At 38.4% G+C, this 16,871-nt stretch overlaps 1 protein-coding gene across 1 annotated transcript in view; it reads left to right on the top strand.

The window, feature by feature from the left end:
• Positions 1–16,871, top strand: part of ipo11 (importin 11) — a 195,574-nt gene that overhangs the window by 131,296 nt on the left and 47,407 nt on the right. The window contains exons 23-24 of the mRNA XM_056237513.1: positions 10,346–10,425; positions 11,552–11,632. Of these exons, the coding sequence (XP_056093488.1) occupies positions 10,346–10,425; positions 11,552–11,632 (161 nt within the window). The remainder of the gene's footprint in view (positions 1–10,345; positions 10,426–11,551; positions 11,633–16,871) is intronic.

Below are 16,871 nucleotides of genomic sequence, written 5' to 3'. Positions count from 1 at the left end.
AATAACTACAGTGATGCAATGAATGCAGACATTACGATTGTGTTTGCTTGTACAGTAAGTGGTTTTATTTGGATTTATACAAGTATGAGTGCCATTGTCACGCTTTAATCGACGTCACACTTTGCTGTCAGACATTGCCAGCTTTTTCGATCAAAAAACAACCTTTTAAAGGGATGATGAATGGCAAGACTGTTAGCAATGCATATCTGATATTAATTGGAATGTATAATATTCTCTGAATGGTGATTGGTTGGGCTGATTTAATCTGCAACCAGACCTACAAAATGACATGGGATCAGCATTTTTCCCTTATGGGCTCTAACTGCATGTGGCCTTCTGAAATGTTGACACTTAGCTCAATAAGGTTTTCAGGAATGTAATTAACTTCTCAATTTGTGACAGCAGAAATTAATTAGTGGTGTAAATACTCCTGTTATGGCATTAGGAATAAATAAAATAAACACTTCAGAGTTTAGCATAAAAAAAAACAAAGCAAGTCTTTATAAAAACTATGGTAATGGTAATGGTAGTGGGCAGTGATGTTATTGTTGTTTTTGCCTATAATTGGTGCAGTTTTTATTTTTTCTATTTTTTATTTTTTTACAGCACTTTTATTACATCTAAAAAAAAACATTTCAATATTTATTGAGTGGCAATGATTTATAAAAAAAAAAAAAAATCATAAGCGTTGATTATCCCATAACTGTCATTTTCATTAACAGAATGCTATTAAACACAATATAATTTGAAATATGACAGAAATTCACACATAAAAAAATACTATTTTATTGAAAATAGTTCTTTATTTTAAGTCCATGGGGCTAAAAGTGTCCATAGTTGAAGAAACACCCAGGAGTTTTATCAGCTATGGCTTTATAGACCTTATTCACTGCAGTGCCTTTTTTGATGTTAAACAAGAATGAAAGCGAGACTGTGGGGGATGGACATCTCTCAGTGGGTTGTACTGTTATTTAATGTGTTTTTGGATTGTTCTGCTGATGAAACACTGCAAAAACATCTTTCTAAAAAATGTATGTGGACAAAAAATTTGAGCTGTGGAAAATAAGAAGTGCTTTATCCTCTTAACCAGCGCCCCATTTTTTGAGAATTTTCTGAAAATGACATACCCAAATACAAATGTCTGTAGCTCTTAAACCCTATGGTCCACATTCATAACTCTGATCTTTTTTTAAACTAGACACTTGAAACTTTGTTACCCAAGAGTCATTATTACTCAAAGTAGCATAGGAACAGAGTAAAACAAGGTAAAATTTACATGAATGTGACTCACGATTTCTTTTAATTAACTTCACTTAGGGAAAAAATGATCAGACTTTTATGTTAAGGGCCTGAAAACACCATAAAGATAAAATTGAATGTCTGACCATGTTTAGATTCAAATTTGAGGATGATACTCCCAAAAATGTAGTTTCTGTAAGCTTTTATTCAAGAAAAGTATAGGCGTCCTTTCCAAAATGCAATTTGGAGACTCCAAATGGACACCTGGCACCCAAACACTTTACATAGGGAGTAAACACTATAGGTCTGCAACAACAATTCAGAACTGTTATGCCCTTCAAACCACACAAGAAAAAAACGATTTCAGCACAACATTTGAACATTTTACCAAAATTATCTTTATTTTGAACAATTCTAATAGCAAAAACAGTGATTTCTCACTACATGTATAGACATTGCAGAAGTGTTCATTTTCCAACTAATGTATAAAATATATAAAAAGAAAAACATAAATGTTTTAGAACATTTGTAATTACAAACGTGGTTTTTACCCAAATAAATTGCAATAAACTGATACTTATAATGAATATCCTATTACTTCCTGTTGCTCTTCGTCATTTTCTGCAAAAAAACCTTCAAATCTCTTCTGTAGTCGACGATCCATGATACAGATGCTCAGATATAAGCTTTAGAGTAAATCCGTGCATTTATGCAAGCTCCATGTGTCAAAACATCGCGTTTATGTGTCTGTTTACATTCTGGTCTGCTAACTATGTGTGTGCGTGCTGCGCGCGTGGCGAAAGCGCACATGTGAATGAAAACTTTGCGCAGTTGAATTTGACGAATGTGCTTGCATGAACTGTCTATCACTGCAATCGATTTTAGTTGGCTAATACTCCCATCAATCAAAACGTAGCTCAAAGGACATTGGATAGCATTATCCAGGCTTTTATCCAGTCGAAAGCCCAGCTGCGCGATGGACAGCGCGCTCAGCCTGTCAGGGACTCTCTTACTGTTTTGGTCTGTAACAGACCCTGTGATTGAAGGAGAGAGAAGTAGGATGTATCATTCGATCCGGAAGAGTCTAAACTGCGGGGGTGAGATGGCTTTTGAGTGTTGGAATATGGATTAGAATCGATATTTCTTTGAAAATGAACATGATGCGAACTCTATCTCGAAAACGCTCATGAAAACAAAGGAGGATATTTCATTTTTTTCCCCTATTTTTCGTTGTTTTGGATTAAAAAGTGGGATGCATTTTGAAGAGTGGACCCTTACATTGAAATGTATGCTGTTGTTTCTTGGATTCTTCCGAACTGATCTGAACCATACGAGATGAAAGATGAGTATAGCGGTTCATTTTGCTCATTTTCAAATGAGCAGTCCTTTTGCATTTTATTTAACCCTTTCCTCTCTGGTGTATTGATTGCAAAAACAAGTCTAGAACATGGTTCTTGAGTGTTTTAGCTTTCAAATGATGCATAGTTTATGATAGTCAGATGAATATTTGTTATAAAACAAAGCTTAAAAAAGGTAATAAAAGTATAGCCACGCCCTCGACGGCCCGCTCGCGGGCCGATGCGGGTTAAGAAGTTATACAGCTCACAACCTCGCTTTCATACCTTTCATGGTGCTGCTCTGAATAAGGTCTATTGACGTCACTTTGACGGAAATCACAGCATCAGACCTCCACTTATATTCATTGTGCCGGTACACATATTAAATCAGATTTGTTCACCCATAGTCTGAAAAATCACTTCTGACTAATTGTTAAATAGCAGGATTGTGAGTATGTTCCCTGTTGCAGATTTTTTTCCCGCCATCTTTTTTTTTCAGTTGTTCAGCTCATTGTATGTCTCTGTGTAATAACAGTGCTCATGACACACTTGTTACGGTGCTCTAGAGGCTGAGCAGAGCTGCCGTTCTTCTGATGACATCAATATTCATGAACTGCACGAGATGGTATAAATTAAATTGTTTCGTACCTCATGATCCCCGTACTTAGATGTCTGCGAATCACGCCGAGGGGAAGCGGAGGAGCTTCAGAAAATATTTAAGTTTATTCAAATGATTTGAAATCCAAGCAGTCTGCAGACAGCGTTCCCATGATAGTGCGGTATAAAGAGGAAGCGTAAAGTGCTCTTGTACAGGAAATGGACCACTCAACACAGTGGAACAAATCCCATTTCTGAGAAACCAGCTGCTTTATCTGAACTGTGTCAGGGTATATATGCTTGCCTGTGTGTGTGTGTGTATATACACTCACCGGCCACTTTATTAGGTACACCTGTCCAACTGCTCGTTAACACTTAATTTCTAAGCAGCCAATCACATGGCGGCAACTCAGTGCATTTAGGCATGTAGACATGGTCAAGACAATCTCCTGCAGTTCAAACCGAGCATCAGTATGGGGAAGAAAGGTGATTTGAGTGACTTTGAACGTGGCATGATTGTTGGTGCCAGAAGGGCTGGTCTGAGTATTTCAGAAACTGCTAATCTACTGGGATTTTCACGCACAACCATCTCTAGGGTTTACAGAGAATGGTCCGAAAAAGAAAAAACATCCAGTGAGCGGCAGTTCTGTGGGCGGAAATGCCTTGTTGATGCCAGAGGTCAGAGGAGAATGGCCAGACTGGTTCGAGCTGATAGAAGGGCAACAGTGACTGAAATAACCACTCGTTACAACCGAGGTATGCAGCAAAGCATTTGTGAAGCCACAACACGCACAACCTTGAGGTGGATGGGCTACAACAGCAGAAGACTCCACCGGGTACCACTCATCTCCACTACAAATAGGAAAAAGAGGCTACAATTTGCAAGAGCTCACCAAAATTGAACAGTTGAAGACTGGAAAAATGTTGCCTGGTCTGATGAGTCTCGATTTCTGTTGAGACATTCAGATGTTAGAGTCAGAATTTGGCGTAAACAGAATGAGAACATGGAACCATCATGCCTTGTTACCACTGTGCAGGCTGGTGGTGGTGGTGTAATGGTGTGGGGGATGTTTTCCTGGCACACTTTAGGCCCCTTAGTGCCAATTGGGCATCGTTTAAATGCCACGGCCTACCTGAGCATTGTTTCTGACCATGTCCATCTCTTTATGGCCACCATGTACCCATCCTCTGATGGCTACTTCCACCATGTCACAAAGCTCTAATCATTTCAAATTGGTTTCTTGAACATGACAATGAGTTCACTGTACTAAAATGGCCTCCACAGTCACCAGATCTCAACCCAATAGAGCATCTTTGGGATGTGGTGGAACGGGAGATTCGCATCATGGATGTGCAGCCGACAAATCTGCGGCAACTGTGTGATGCCATCATGTCAATATGGACCAAACTCCCTGAGGAATGCTTCCAGCACCTTGTTGAATCTATGCCACGAAGAATTGAGGCAGTTCTGAAGGCAAAAGGGGGTCCAACCCGTTACTAGCATGGGGTACCTAATAAAGTGGCCGGTGAGATACACTCAGATACACTTTTCGGACCATTCTCTGTAAACCCTAGAGATGGTTGTGCGTGAAAATCCCAGTAGATTAGCAGTTTCTGAAATACTCAGACCAGCCCTTCTGGCACCAACAATCATGCCACGTTCAAAGTCACTCAAATCAACTTTCTTCCCCATACTGATGCTCGGTTTGAACTGCAGGAGATTGTCTTGACCATGTCTACATGCCTAAATGCACTGAGTTGCCGCCATGTGATTGGCTGCTTAGAAATTAAGTGTTAACGAGCAGTTGGACAGGTGTACCTAATAAAGTGGCCGGTGAGTGTATATATACACACACACACATATATTTATATTTATATATATATATATATATACATACAGTCATGTAAAAAAGAAAGGACATCCCTTCAGAATTTTATGGTTTTACGTATCAGAACATAAATGTTATCTGGTTGTTAGCAAGTCTTAAAATGAGTTGAATGCAACCTCAGATGAACAACAAAAAAAATTACATATTACACCGTGTCATTTTTTATTTGAACAAAAATAAAACAAAAATGGGAAAGCCATGGGTGACAAACTAAGTACCCTATGATTCAATTGCTTGAAGAGCAACTTTATGCATCAATAAGTTGAAAGAAACGTTTTCTGTATGACTTTATCAGTCTCTCACATTTCGTTCGGGAGGAATTTTGTCCCGCTCTTCTTTACAACTCTGATTCAGTTCATTGAGGTTTGCAGGCATTTGTTTTTGCACAGCTCTCTTAAGATCCCGCGACAGCATTTCAATCGGGTTGAGGTCTGGACTTTGACTGGGCCATTGCAACACCTTGATTCTTTTTCTTTTTCAGCTGATCTGTTGTAGATTTGATCATTTTCCTGTTGCATGACATATCGGCCAGCTGTCGGAGAGATGGCCTCACATTTGTCTCTAGAATACTTTGGTATACAGAGGAGTTCATGGTCGATTCAATGACTGCAAGGTTCCCAGGCCCCGTGGCTGCAAAACAAGCCAAAAATCATCAACCCTCTTTCAGCGTGATGGACAGCTGGTATGATGTGTTTGGGCTGGTTTTCGCCAAATGTGGTGCTGTGCATTATAGCCAAACATCTCCAGTTTGGTCTCATCTGTCCAAAGAACATTGTTCCAGAAGTCTTGTGGCTTGTTCAGATGCAAACCTTTTTAGAGAGAAGAGGCTTTCTCCTGGCAACCCTTGCAAACATGCCATACTTGTCCCGTATTTTTCTAATTGTACTGCCATGAATTTTAAGATGTTAACTGAGGCCTGTAGAGTCTGAGATGTAGTTCTTTGGTGTTTTGCGACTTTTCTGAACAGTGCACGGTTTGACCTTGGGGTGAATTTGCTGGGATGTCCACTCCTGGGAAGATTGGCAACTGTCTTGAATGTTTTCCACTTGTGAATAATCTTTCTCACTCTAGAATGATGGACTTCAAATTGTTTGAAAATGGCATTTTAACCCTTTCCAGATGGGCAGCAACAATGGTTTCTCTAAGAACATTGCCCCGATGTCTTTCCTCCTTGGCATTGTGTTAACACACACCTGAATTCGGTAGACCAGCAAACTGCCAAAACTTCTGCTTTTACAGTATAGAGGTGATCACACTTGCTGATGATCAATTAATCAAAGGCATTTGATTAGCATTGTCTGACTTCTACTTGCCCTCTTAATTCCAATGGAATCATTAAGAGTGTACTTAGTTTGTCACCCATGGCTTTTTCATTTTGGCCTAGTTTTTGTTAAATAAATAATGAGATGGTGTAATATCCCGTGTGTGTGTACATACATGTATGTGTGTGTTAGGGCTGGGACAACACGTTGATGTCACGCAACTGCGCAATATTATAGCCTATGATTTCCGAAAATAGTACTATGTCAACTAGTGATATCAGCACAAGAACTGTTGAGGAATATGCAACATAATTTCGTCAATTGTTTTTGTCATATGTTATAACAACTGATTTCGGGTGACCGTTTTATTTTTTTATTGAATGCTAGACATCAAGTTGTTGTTATTTTCATCTGAAAGAAGAATTACAAGATGCACTTTTTTCAGTTAGCTAGGCCTATGTGTTTTCAAGGCTTCAAGGTTTTATTGAATGCTACCTCTGACGAAGAATGCATTACTTTGCACTTGTATAGTCTTTTATTTTGGAATTTTAAGAACAATAAACATATATTGCAATGTTAAGGAATTCATTTTTTTTTTCATTCAGATATGTAAATCAACATGTATAAACTGCTATTAGTCAATTAATGGGGAGATAATCGAATCAGACTGGAAAATTTCATCGTTAGGTTAATCGATGCATCGAAAAAATAATCGCTAGATTAATCGTTTAAAAAATAATCGTTTATCCCAGCCCTAGTGTGTGTGTATATGTCTGTCTACACAAGCGAATGGATGGATTCCTTAAAAATAGCCACTGGCTTTTCACTGGTGATTTGTGTGTTTTTCTGTCCATCCTGCAGATGAAGGGGCTTGTGATGTTGCGTTTGAACTTAACCAGCTCAGAAAAGCAATTTTATCTTCAGATCATCAGATGAGGATGGCAGTAGTGCCGTGTGTGTCACCGAGAGGTTGTGCAGAATGGAGACCCTCTTGACCTTAGAAAAGTACAAAACACGCTGCGGTTCCAGGCACAATTGAAGCAGTGATTCTGCCATCTCTCATTACTGTTAACAATATAAGGGTCAGCCCATCCTAAAGCCCTTGGAATTCACCCCAAATCCTATTCAGCCTTTGAGACATTTTGCACCATTTTTTTCAACTGAGGTCAACCTTGGCTTTGTGCAAGGTCGTCTGCAAAGGGAAGCCGGGAGAGTTGGCCTTCGCAGTGTCCTGATTTTCACAGTAACCAACTGAAAATCATGTGAAAATATATTAAGTCATATTTAACAGGATAAAGGCCACAAGTCAAGCTCAATAAGATCAGCTTCATCTAATTGAAAATACTGTGTCAAGGTGATTTTTGGATTCCATAGCAACTGTAGCAATGAATAGCAAGATAAGCTGTAGATGAGTGGCTTCCTCCTTGTTCATTGTTGTGCCAATGTGTATTGATATAATTATTACTGTAATTGCTGTATGATTATCTCTCTACTTAAAGCTTGGTGTACTGTAACCCTTGATTTATGCGCTTAACTAGCACTCCAAAGGGAAAATAGAGAAATTTTAACAAGGGCTAATCAAAATTAATTACTTAATAATTGTTTAAAAATGCTGTCAAATGTACAGTAGATGGGTTCAATAAATGCATCTAACAACATTTTTAACAAACATTAACTCTTATCTTTTTTTTATTCTTTTAATATATATATATATACACTCACCTAAAGGATTATTAGGAACACCATACTACTACTGTGGTTGACCCCCTTTCGCCTTCAGAACTGCCTTAATTCTACGTGGCATTGATTCAACAAGGTGCTGAAAGCATTTTTTAGAAATGTTGGCCCATATTGATAGGATAGCATCTTGCAGTTGATGGAGATTTGTTGGATGCACATCCAGGGCACGAAGCTCCCGTTCCACCACATCCCAAAGATGCTCTATTGGTTTGAGATCTGGTGACTGTGGGGGCCATTTTAGTACAGTGAACTCATTGTCATGTTCAAGAAACCAATTTGAAATGATTCGAGCTTTGTGACATGGTGCATTATCCTGCTGGAAGTAGCCATCAGAGGATGGGTACATGGTGGCCATAAAGGGATGGACATGGTCAGAAACAATGCTCAGGTAGGCAGTGGCATTTAAACGATGCCCAATTTGCACTAAGGGGCCTAAAGTGTGCCAAGAAAACATCCCCCACATCATTACACCACCACCAGCCTGCACAGAGGTAACAAGGCATGATGGATCCATGTTCTCATTCTGTTTACGCCAAATTCTGACTCTACCATCTGAATTTCTCAACAGAAATCGAGACTCATCAGACCAGGCAACATTTTTTCAGTCTTCAACTGTCCAATTTTGGTGAGCTCTTGCAAATTGTAGACTCTTTTTCCTATTTGTAGTGGAGATGAGTAGTACCTGGTGGGGTCTTCTGCTGTTGTAGCCCATCCGCCTCAAGGTTGTGCGTGTTGTGGCTTCACAAATGCTTTGCTGCAAACCTCTGTTGTAACGAGTGGTTATTTCAGTCAAAGTTGCTCTTCAATCAGCTTGAATCAGTCGGCCCATTCTCCTCTGACCTCTAGCATCAACAAGGCATTTTCGCCCACAGGACTGCCACATACTGGATGTTTTTCCCTTTTCACACCATTCTTTGTAAACCCTAGAAATGGTTGTGCATGAAAATCCCAGTAACTGAGCAGATTGTGAAATACTCAGACCGGCCTGTCTGGCACCAACAATCATGCTACGCTCAAAATTGCTTAAATCACCTTTCTTTCCCATTCTGACATTCAGTTTGGAGTTCAGGAGATTGTCTTGACCAGGACCACACCCCTAAATGCATTGAAGCAACTGCCATGTGATTGGTTGATTAGATAATTGCATTAATGAGAAATTGAACAGGTGTTCCTAATAATCCTTTAGGTGAGTGTGTATATACAGTGTATATATATATATATATACATACACAAATATATACATACACACTCCTGGACAAAAAAACAATGGCTAAACACAAACTATTGGTCAGGAAATTAACCAAATTTCTGCTATCTCAGAAAAACATCAAAGACAGAAAGTTTTTGGCAGAATATGGGAAGTTTGATTCAGCGTGGTTCACCAGAGTTGTGTGGAGTGATGAATCACAATGAAACATAAGTTGCATGGTGTTGCTCCAGAGCGGTGTCTTTGAAAATCTGGTGAGAAATATATAAATAAATGCAGCTCTATTTCAGTGAAGCATGGAGGAAGAGACTGTGTCATTGTGTATCGGTGAGCTACTTCACTGTGAAAAGTCATTCAATGCTTTGGAGAACAAGAGAATATTGCAGAATGGCTTGCTTCCCACAAATGAAAAGTTGTTATCTGAGAGGAATGATCAGATGTTATTTTTCAACAGGACGATGATCTTGTCCAAATTGCAAAGACAACCAAGAAGTGGCTTGAGAATATGTTTTGGTCCAGATTTGAACCAGAAATAGTGAATATTTGGTCATTAAGCTTGCATTAAGCTCAGATGAACTGGGAGACATTTTTCAACTACTCATGAACTTTTTTTAAGCCATTAACATTGAGTGGAACAACTGACTCTTCTTTCTGTAAAAAGCTGTCTGCACATTGGGGAAGACTATTCTGTGCCAAGTTACTTTATCTACAGTATTTGTGCAATTCTTGGTAATTCCCTGACCACTGGCCAATCAGAATCAAGTATTTCACAGAGCCATGTAATAAGTGAAGGTAATGTCTGCCACTGCAGTTATTTCCTGTTGTCTTGTCTTCTGTCTCGGAGTGTGAGTTCTCGATGAGTCCGAGTAGCAGTGTTTTAAAGTTGTCTGTGCTCCAGACTGCTGTTTTGTTATATGAAATGTAACCATTTTACTGTCTTTCCACATACCGCTTCTGTCTCCCTCACTGCTGGTGTTCATGTTCTCTCCCAACTGTTATTTTTCTCTCTGAGATATTACTCTGTGATATTGCTTCACCCTGGTTTCATTCTTATTTTTTGTTTCTCTATTTCAGAACTGAGCTCGGAGAATGTGCGCACGTGCTTTCAGATCATCAATGCCTACATTTATCTCTCTGCTACAGATTTCCTACAGGTAGGAATAAAAACGACTTCAAATAAGAGAAAATTCAAAGAAGATGGGAATGACTGTGAACGTAACCTTATAGGCACTTTCTCAAAAGATGAATGTGGAATAAATCTTAACAGACTACTGTGTGTGTGTGATGTTTCAGTTTTAAATATTGTGTATAATCAGTGACTTCTACAGGATCATTCCCATTTGCAGGATCTTTTAAGCTCTGTAACGAAAAAAATAAGAATACATTACTAAACAACTTTCAAACTTAGGCAATTTAAAAATTCTAAGTAAGTTATGTACACGACAATGAGTAAACGAACAGGATGTGTAACATGATGTTAATAAAAAGCTAATATGAGGATGGTAACATGTTAATTTAGTTCATTTAGATTTTTTTTATTACCATCTTTTGGTTGGAATAATTGACTGCACCTGTTTCTTTCATTTTATAACATCTAACGGAATGAAATGTTTTAACAAACCATTATTTAAATTAAAACCAGACTATCACCACAGAACAACTTAGAATTCATTAAATCCATTCTTAATACATGATGTTTATGTTGTCATTTTCCCATCAAAAATGGTGTTGCTTTCTGGAGAAATTGTTATTTGTCTAATAAACTGAACAGTTAAATTAACTCAACAGATTAAGTGGGATATTTCTAAGATGTTTTGTTGGGAAACTTGTAATTGGAAAAAATGGTAAAACATTTCAAATATTTCTCATAACATTTTTTTTAATAAATAGAAGTTGGTGGCAAAAATGTCAACAGTCTCTCAAACTAAAGGAGCAAAATCATTTTAAATGCGTTCAACCATGTGTTCACTTAATTGTGGTAATATGATCAAATAAAACTAAATATTTGTATCTTTTTTTAATTACATGTCAATATTTTATCCAATATAATAAGACATACAGTACATGTACTTCATAACAGGAATGATTGTGCCCTGTTTTTACACTCGTCTCTCTCTCTCTCTCTCTCTCTCTCTCTCTCTCTCTCTCTCTCTCTCTCTCTCTCTCTCTCTCTCTCTCTCTCTCTCCTCTCTCTCTCTCTCTCTCTCTCTCTCTCTCTCTCTCTCTCTCTCTCTCTCTCTCTCTCTCTCTCTCTCTCTCTCTCTCTCTCTCTCTCTCCAGAACTATGCTGAAGCTCTCTGCAGATCTTTCTGTGAACTTCTGAGAGACATTACCACAGAAGGGCAAGTCCAGGTTTTGAAGGTACTACTCAATCCCTAACACTCTTTCTCAAACAGCCTGATCCATCCTTCTTCGCTAGGCTTTTTTTTTTTGTGCTTGTCGTCTTGACGCTCTGTTGTGAAATGAAGTGCCCTGACACTGCTGCAGAGTAATGACTAGAGAACCTGTTCCTCAACTCTGTCATTTTGGTTTTGAGTAGACCACAGTCAGCTCAGCTTCTTTCTTTTTTTTGAAGCCAATCTCAACTTTGCTTGCTTTACCTTATGCACTAAAGCTCTTAGATCTGACAGAAGAGGCACGCTCTTTGACATCGCCCTCCGTTTTTCAAACACTTCTCGTTTCCACACCAACGGTTGGGGTGGATTTCTACTTTGAAGAAACGGTGAAAGCACTATTTGCAGGACCCTGCTATTTTATTAACTTATTTTCGACCATTTTAATTAATTCATTTTGCCATGTGACCAATTGGACCTTGCAGCACAAATAATTATCTTGACCCATACTGCAAGAAGCCTGTCTGATGTGGGCTTCAAAGCGAGCTTCTTGTCTGCACTGCAGTGCAGTGCCGGTCCTCTCTGGAGGTGGAGAGACAGAGTGGCTGCCAGGATGCTGCCATTACAGATAAAGCTTTTCGCTTTGGCCTCCAGCTGCTCCTTCATAGGTTAGCAGATGCTCATCGGAGACCCCAAGCCAATTTGGAGCATAAAACGTTCTCCGCGCCCCCACAGGATGAGCTGGAATGCATTACCAGAGGTTTTGGTATTTATCAGATATTTGTTTTTTATGTTAGCATTGTATTGTGACTGCATCATTGTTCTGTCATCTCTTCAGGGTATACTGTGAAACTTTTCTAATTAACTTTAATCATTTTTCTCTGTAGATCCTAAGTAGCGTAGAGCGCAGGTGTGCACACGTCTACGCGCTCCGCGTCTTGCGTTGTGCCAACAGGCAGCATCTTTCCACTAGAGTGAAGGCAACTTTAATTGGAAAAAACGAGCCCAAGGTTATCTGAGACATACATGTATATTTTTGACAGTTTGATAGAAAGCCATGTTTTGTGCCTTTTGATGGTGGGAATCTGCGTCTACAAGACGTTTGTTGAAAATAACAAGTATGGTATGCTAGGTGGGAAATCCACAGCATTCTCAACTTGTTTGCATTGAATCCCTGTATACAGCATTATACTTTCAGAACCAATTATGTTGGTCGTTTGGTCCCCAACATGTCTTATTATTTTTTGTCTTTTACGGATTAAAAAATATATATATTAAAAGCAGGGGTTGTTTAATTCTCTGATGAATAATTTAGCATCTTTTTTCCCCCCATATCGTTCCACTTTAGATTCTTCCCACCATGAAACTCAAAATGATATTTTCGGCACAATGTCCAAGCTCCTCTTTTCCATACTCCGAAAGTAAATGGTGATTTAGAGCTCCACATATGAGTTTGCTACAAATACGACTGCAAATGAGATTTGAAAGAGATGACAAATTGGAACATTAGCAGTGAACAGCTTGCATTACAGTTCAAAAGTTTGTGGTCTGGAAGATGTTGTTAATGTTATTGAAAAGTCACACTCACCAAGGCTGCATTTATTTGATAAAAAAAATACAGTAAAAACACTAATATTGTGAAATATTACAATTTAAAATAACTATTTTAATGTATTGTAAAATCTTATTACTGTGGTGGCAAAGCTAAATTTTCTGATTTTTTTGTGCACATAAAACATTTCTGATTATTATCAATGTTAAAAATAGTTTTGCTATGCAATATTTTTGTGAAAACTATGTCAGGTTTCTTTGATAAATAGAAAGTTCAGAAGAAAAGTATTTATTTGAAACTGAAATCTTTTGTAACATTATAAATGTCTTATTCAGTAAAAAAAATCTTACTGAACTTATGAATGGTGGTGTAAATTTGGCATGTTTCTCACTCAAAGATAGCAATTTTTTTTTTTTTTTTACATTTAATCATTTAGCAGACGCTTTTATCCAAAGCGACTTACAAATGAGGAGAACAATAGAAGTAATCAGGGCTGGATTTCCCGATTGTGTTGTCTCTCAGCGTGCTACAAAGACTCTAAACTAAAGGTATACCATAGGTGTGTCCCCCGAACCATACCTTAGGAGGTTGCTTAAGATATACCGTCTTGCGTGCGACGTTACCAGGTGCTGTCCGTGGCAGTGGTGCTGAATTGGTTGATATCGATGGCTCGAGAATCAATTATTTACTCATGCAGGGGCTGCTTCACTGCGTTATTTGAGAAAGTGGTATTCTTGTTGATCTAGTTGAAATTGCATTTATTAGGACTCATGGGATATTATAAAAAAAACACATATTTTAAAATTGTGTCATATATTGCTGCCACAATAACGACCCATTTCAAATGTTTACGTGCTTGCTTCTCTTTCCCCTTTTTGTTCGCTGAGGTGGAGCTGTGATGAAATTATTGCTCTTGTAAATACTTTCCACCATTTCAGTAATAAAAGTGTACATCGTACACTCAGAGATGTGGATTTGGACGACAATTAAATCACCACAAGACCTTGGTGTTTGTCAAAAAACAGAAGGTAATTCGGTCGGGGATTTTTACGCGGGTGGTGGGAGAAAAACAGACATTCTGGATTCGGATTGCTATAAAATCACCGACTAACTCCTGTAAATGTTTGAAAATACCGTACGGCCCCATGAGAAACAATTAGCGTCCGAATAATGCTTAACTGGCAGTAGCCTATATGCTTTTACTGGCCTTTGAAAGGACTCCACGGACGGCGCCATCTTTGATTTACCACAACTATTCGCTGTATCGCTGCCATAGTTTAAGCAAACTCCCCACCACAATCACTCCCTAAATAGACTCTTAAGCCTTTAATGCCTAATGGTTTGCCAGCTGATGTACCTTTGGATAATATAATTAAAAATCTAACAACAATCAGTGTAATGACAATTCTATGCTTTGCATGAAAACACTTGAATTAGCCTAATTGAACACTGGGTGTATTACAACTTCAGAATTATATTCGTATAGACTGTCAACAGCGATAAGGTAGAGCTAAGAGTGGCCCAGACCAACCTTCCGAACGTATGACTTACAGAAGGTATACTTAACTAAGAACGTTTCGGGAAAAGCATATTAACGATAAGGTACAGCTTAAGCTATAACTTAAGAACGTCGTAGCGTTAAGAAGGTTTCGGGAAATCCAGCCCAGACCAACAAGAAGGCAACAGTATACAGTGCTGTAACAAGTCTGAGTTAGTCTAGCACAGTACAAATAGACCGTTTTTTGGGGTTTTTTTTTACCCTTTTTTGAATCTTGAACATATAATTTACCATCCAGTTTTGTTGAATAGAAAAGAGAAGCACGGACATTCTGCTTAATATCTCTCTTTTTTTGTACAGCTTTGGAATGAGTAAATAATGAGTAAATAACTAATTGTTCGTTGAATGGTTGATCTGTTAACATTTAATGACATTTAATGACTTTGTACGTATCAAACAACCTTTCAGACTTGCACCTCTCCGTTTGCTTCTCTACATGGGAACTGTTCTGAATGCATTAAAGCAACTGTGTAGGCAGTGACAGTCTCAGACGTGTGGGAAGCCATTCGATTAACCTCACAGAGGATTCCCTGCCTTCTTACACCACAGGTAGCATGTTTGGCACGTAAATCATCGGGCCCATGGACAACAGCTTTGTAACTCCCTAATTAACTGTTCATTTATATTAGCAGTATCTGGAGGCGCTACTTTCACTTTATTGATGTTTTTAATTAACACAGAAAGAAGGGGCCATCTTCTCAGTAAAATGTGTTTGGAGAGATGTCAGTTAACTCAAAGGCTAAAGGACAATGAGAGATGACAGGGCCATTTAACTCTCCTATGGTGTACACGATTCAAGGACTATACAGTTCATGTCCTTTCATGACAGAGTCAAGAGGAACTAATTTTAAGGTACTTCTGTAAAGAGTACTCAAAAATCAGACAGAGATGTTGCTCACCGTGTGAATAGGATTTGTCAGGCTTAAGAGGATAGTTCAGCTAAAAATTAAAAGAATTTCATCATTTATTCACCCTCATGTTGTTGCAAATTGTTCTTTCTGTGGAAAAAAAGGACAATCTGTTCTGGACTTTTCTATTCAATTAAAATGAGAACTAAAGCTTCCAAGCTTCAAAATGGACACAAAAGCACCATGAAAAGTCTTTACTGTCAGTTTTAATGATCAAAATGATTATTTTCTATAAATAAAACTGAATGGTAGTGTACCTTTTTTTAGAAGTAAATTCAGAAGACTTGTAAAATAGTGCACAAGGTTTGAAACGACATGAAGGTGTGTAAATGAAACTAAATTGTCTTTTAAGGAAACTTATCGAAACTAGGGCAGCATGTCAGGCTAGTTTGAATGATTTCAGTTTGGTTTAGGAAAATGTTTTTGGCCTTCTATCCGCCCTGCCCAGGACGTCTGCAGGGAAACATGTGGTAGTTTGTGATTGATTTGAAGAGCAAACTGTGCAATTGGAGCCAAGTACAAGTGGGAGCCCGTAGGGGCATCCTTGGATGCTCACACACACACTGACCACCAGCTTGCATACTGTCAGTGCCCAGATCCTTCCTTTGAGAAACATTCTTACAGCTGCTTTTAGCAGAACTGATGTGGTTAGTGAATTTCTATATGATGGAATGTAAAAGAAATTTGAGAGGTCACGCTCTGTCAACAGTTGTAGCATGAAGTACCACAAGAAATCATTTTGACTCATCCCTTCTCAAAATTTTTACAGGGTGTTAATGTAAAAATAAGTCCTTAATTTGCATTAAAATGTCTTAAATCCATGTTTCAAGGGTCATGTTTCAGTGAAGATTTATATTTGATTTTCGCTTGTTGCTTTTTGAAATCACAAAACCATGTCACTGTTGCACATGAGCGTACGGTGTTTTAGAGCGGCTCGGTTCACAGTAAATGCCGGTCCACACGGACTCTATCGCTGCCTTTGCTGTGAGCTTGAGTTGCTTATAACGTGCATTTAGAACACGGCATGCTAGATTCACTTTGTTTTTTGACATTAGCGTAATCTCAAAAGTTATAGTGTGCAGAGGTTTATAGAATTTCACCTCAGAAGCGAGTTAAAAACTATTACAAACTAAGCAGTTATCTTCCTGCAGTTTTACAGTACATCAAATTTCCCAAAAGTCCCAGTGTAAAGTATATGATGCAGTATTAATATTACAAAATTGGGTTTTTATACGTTTTCTTCTTTTAA

The sequence above is a fragment of the Rhinichthys klamathensis genome, unplaced genomic scaffold, assembly GCF_029890125.1.
Source record: "Rhinichthys klamathensis goyatoka isolate OS25496 unplaced genomic scaffold, OSU_Roscu_1.1 h1tg000487l_1, whole genome shotgun sequence".
NCBI classification, from domain to species: Eukaryota; Metazoa; Chordata; class Actinopteri; order Cypriniformes; family Leuciscidae; genus Rhinichthys; species Rhinichthys klamathensis.
The sequence above is the reverse complement of the archived record's forward strand: the minus strand, read 5'-3'. Positions and strand labels throughout refer to the sequence as shown.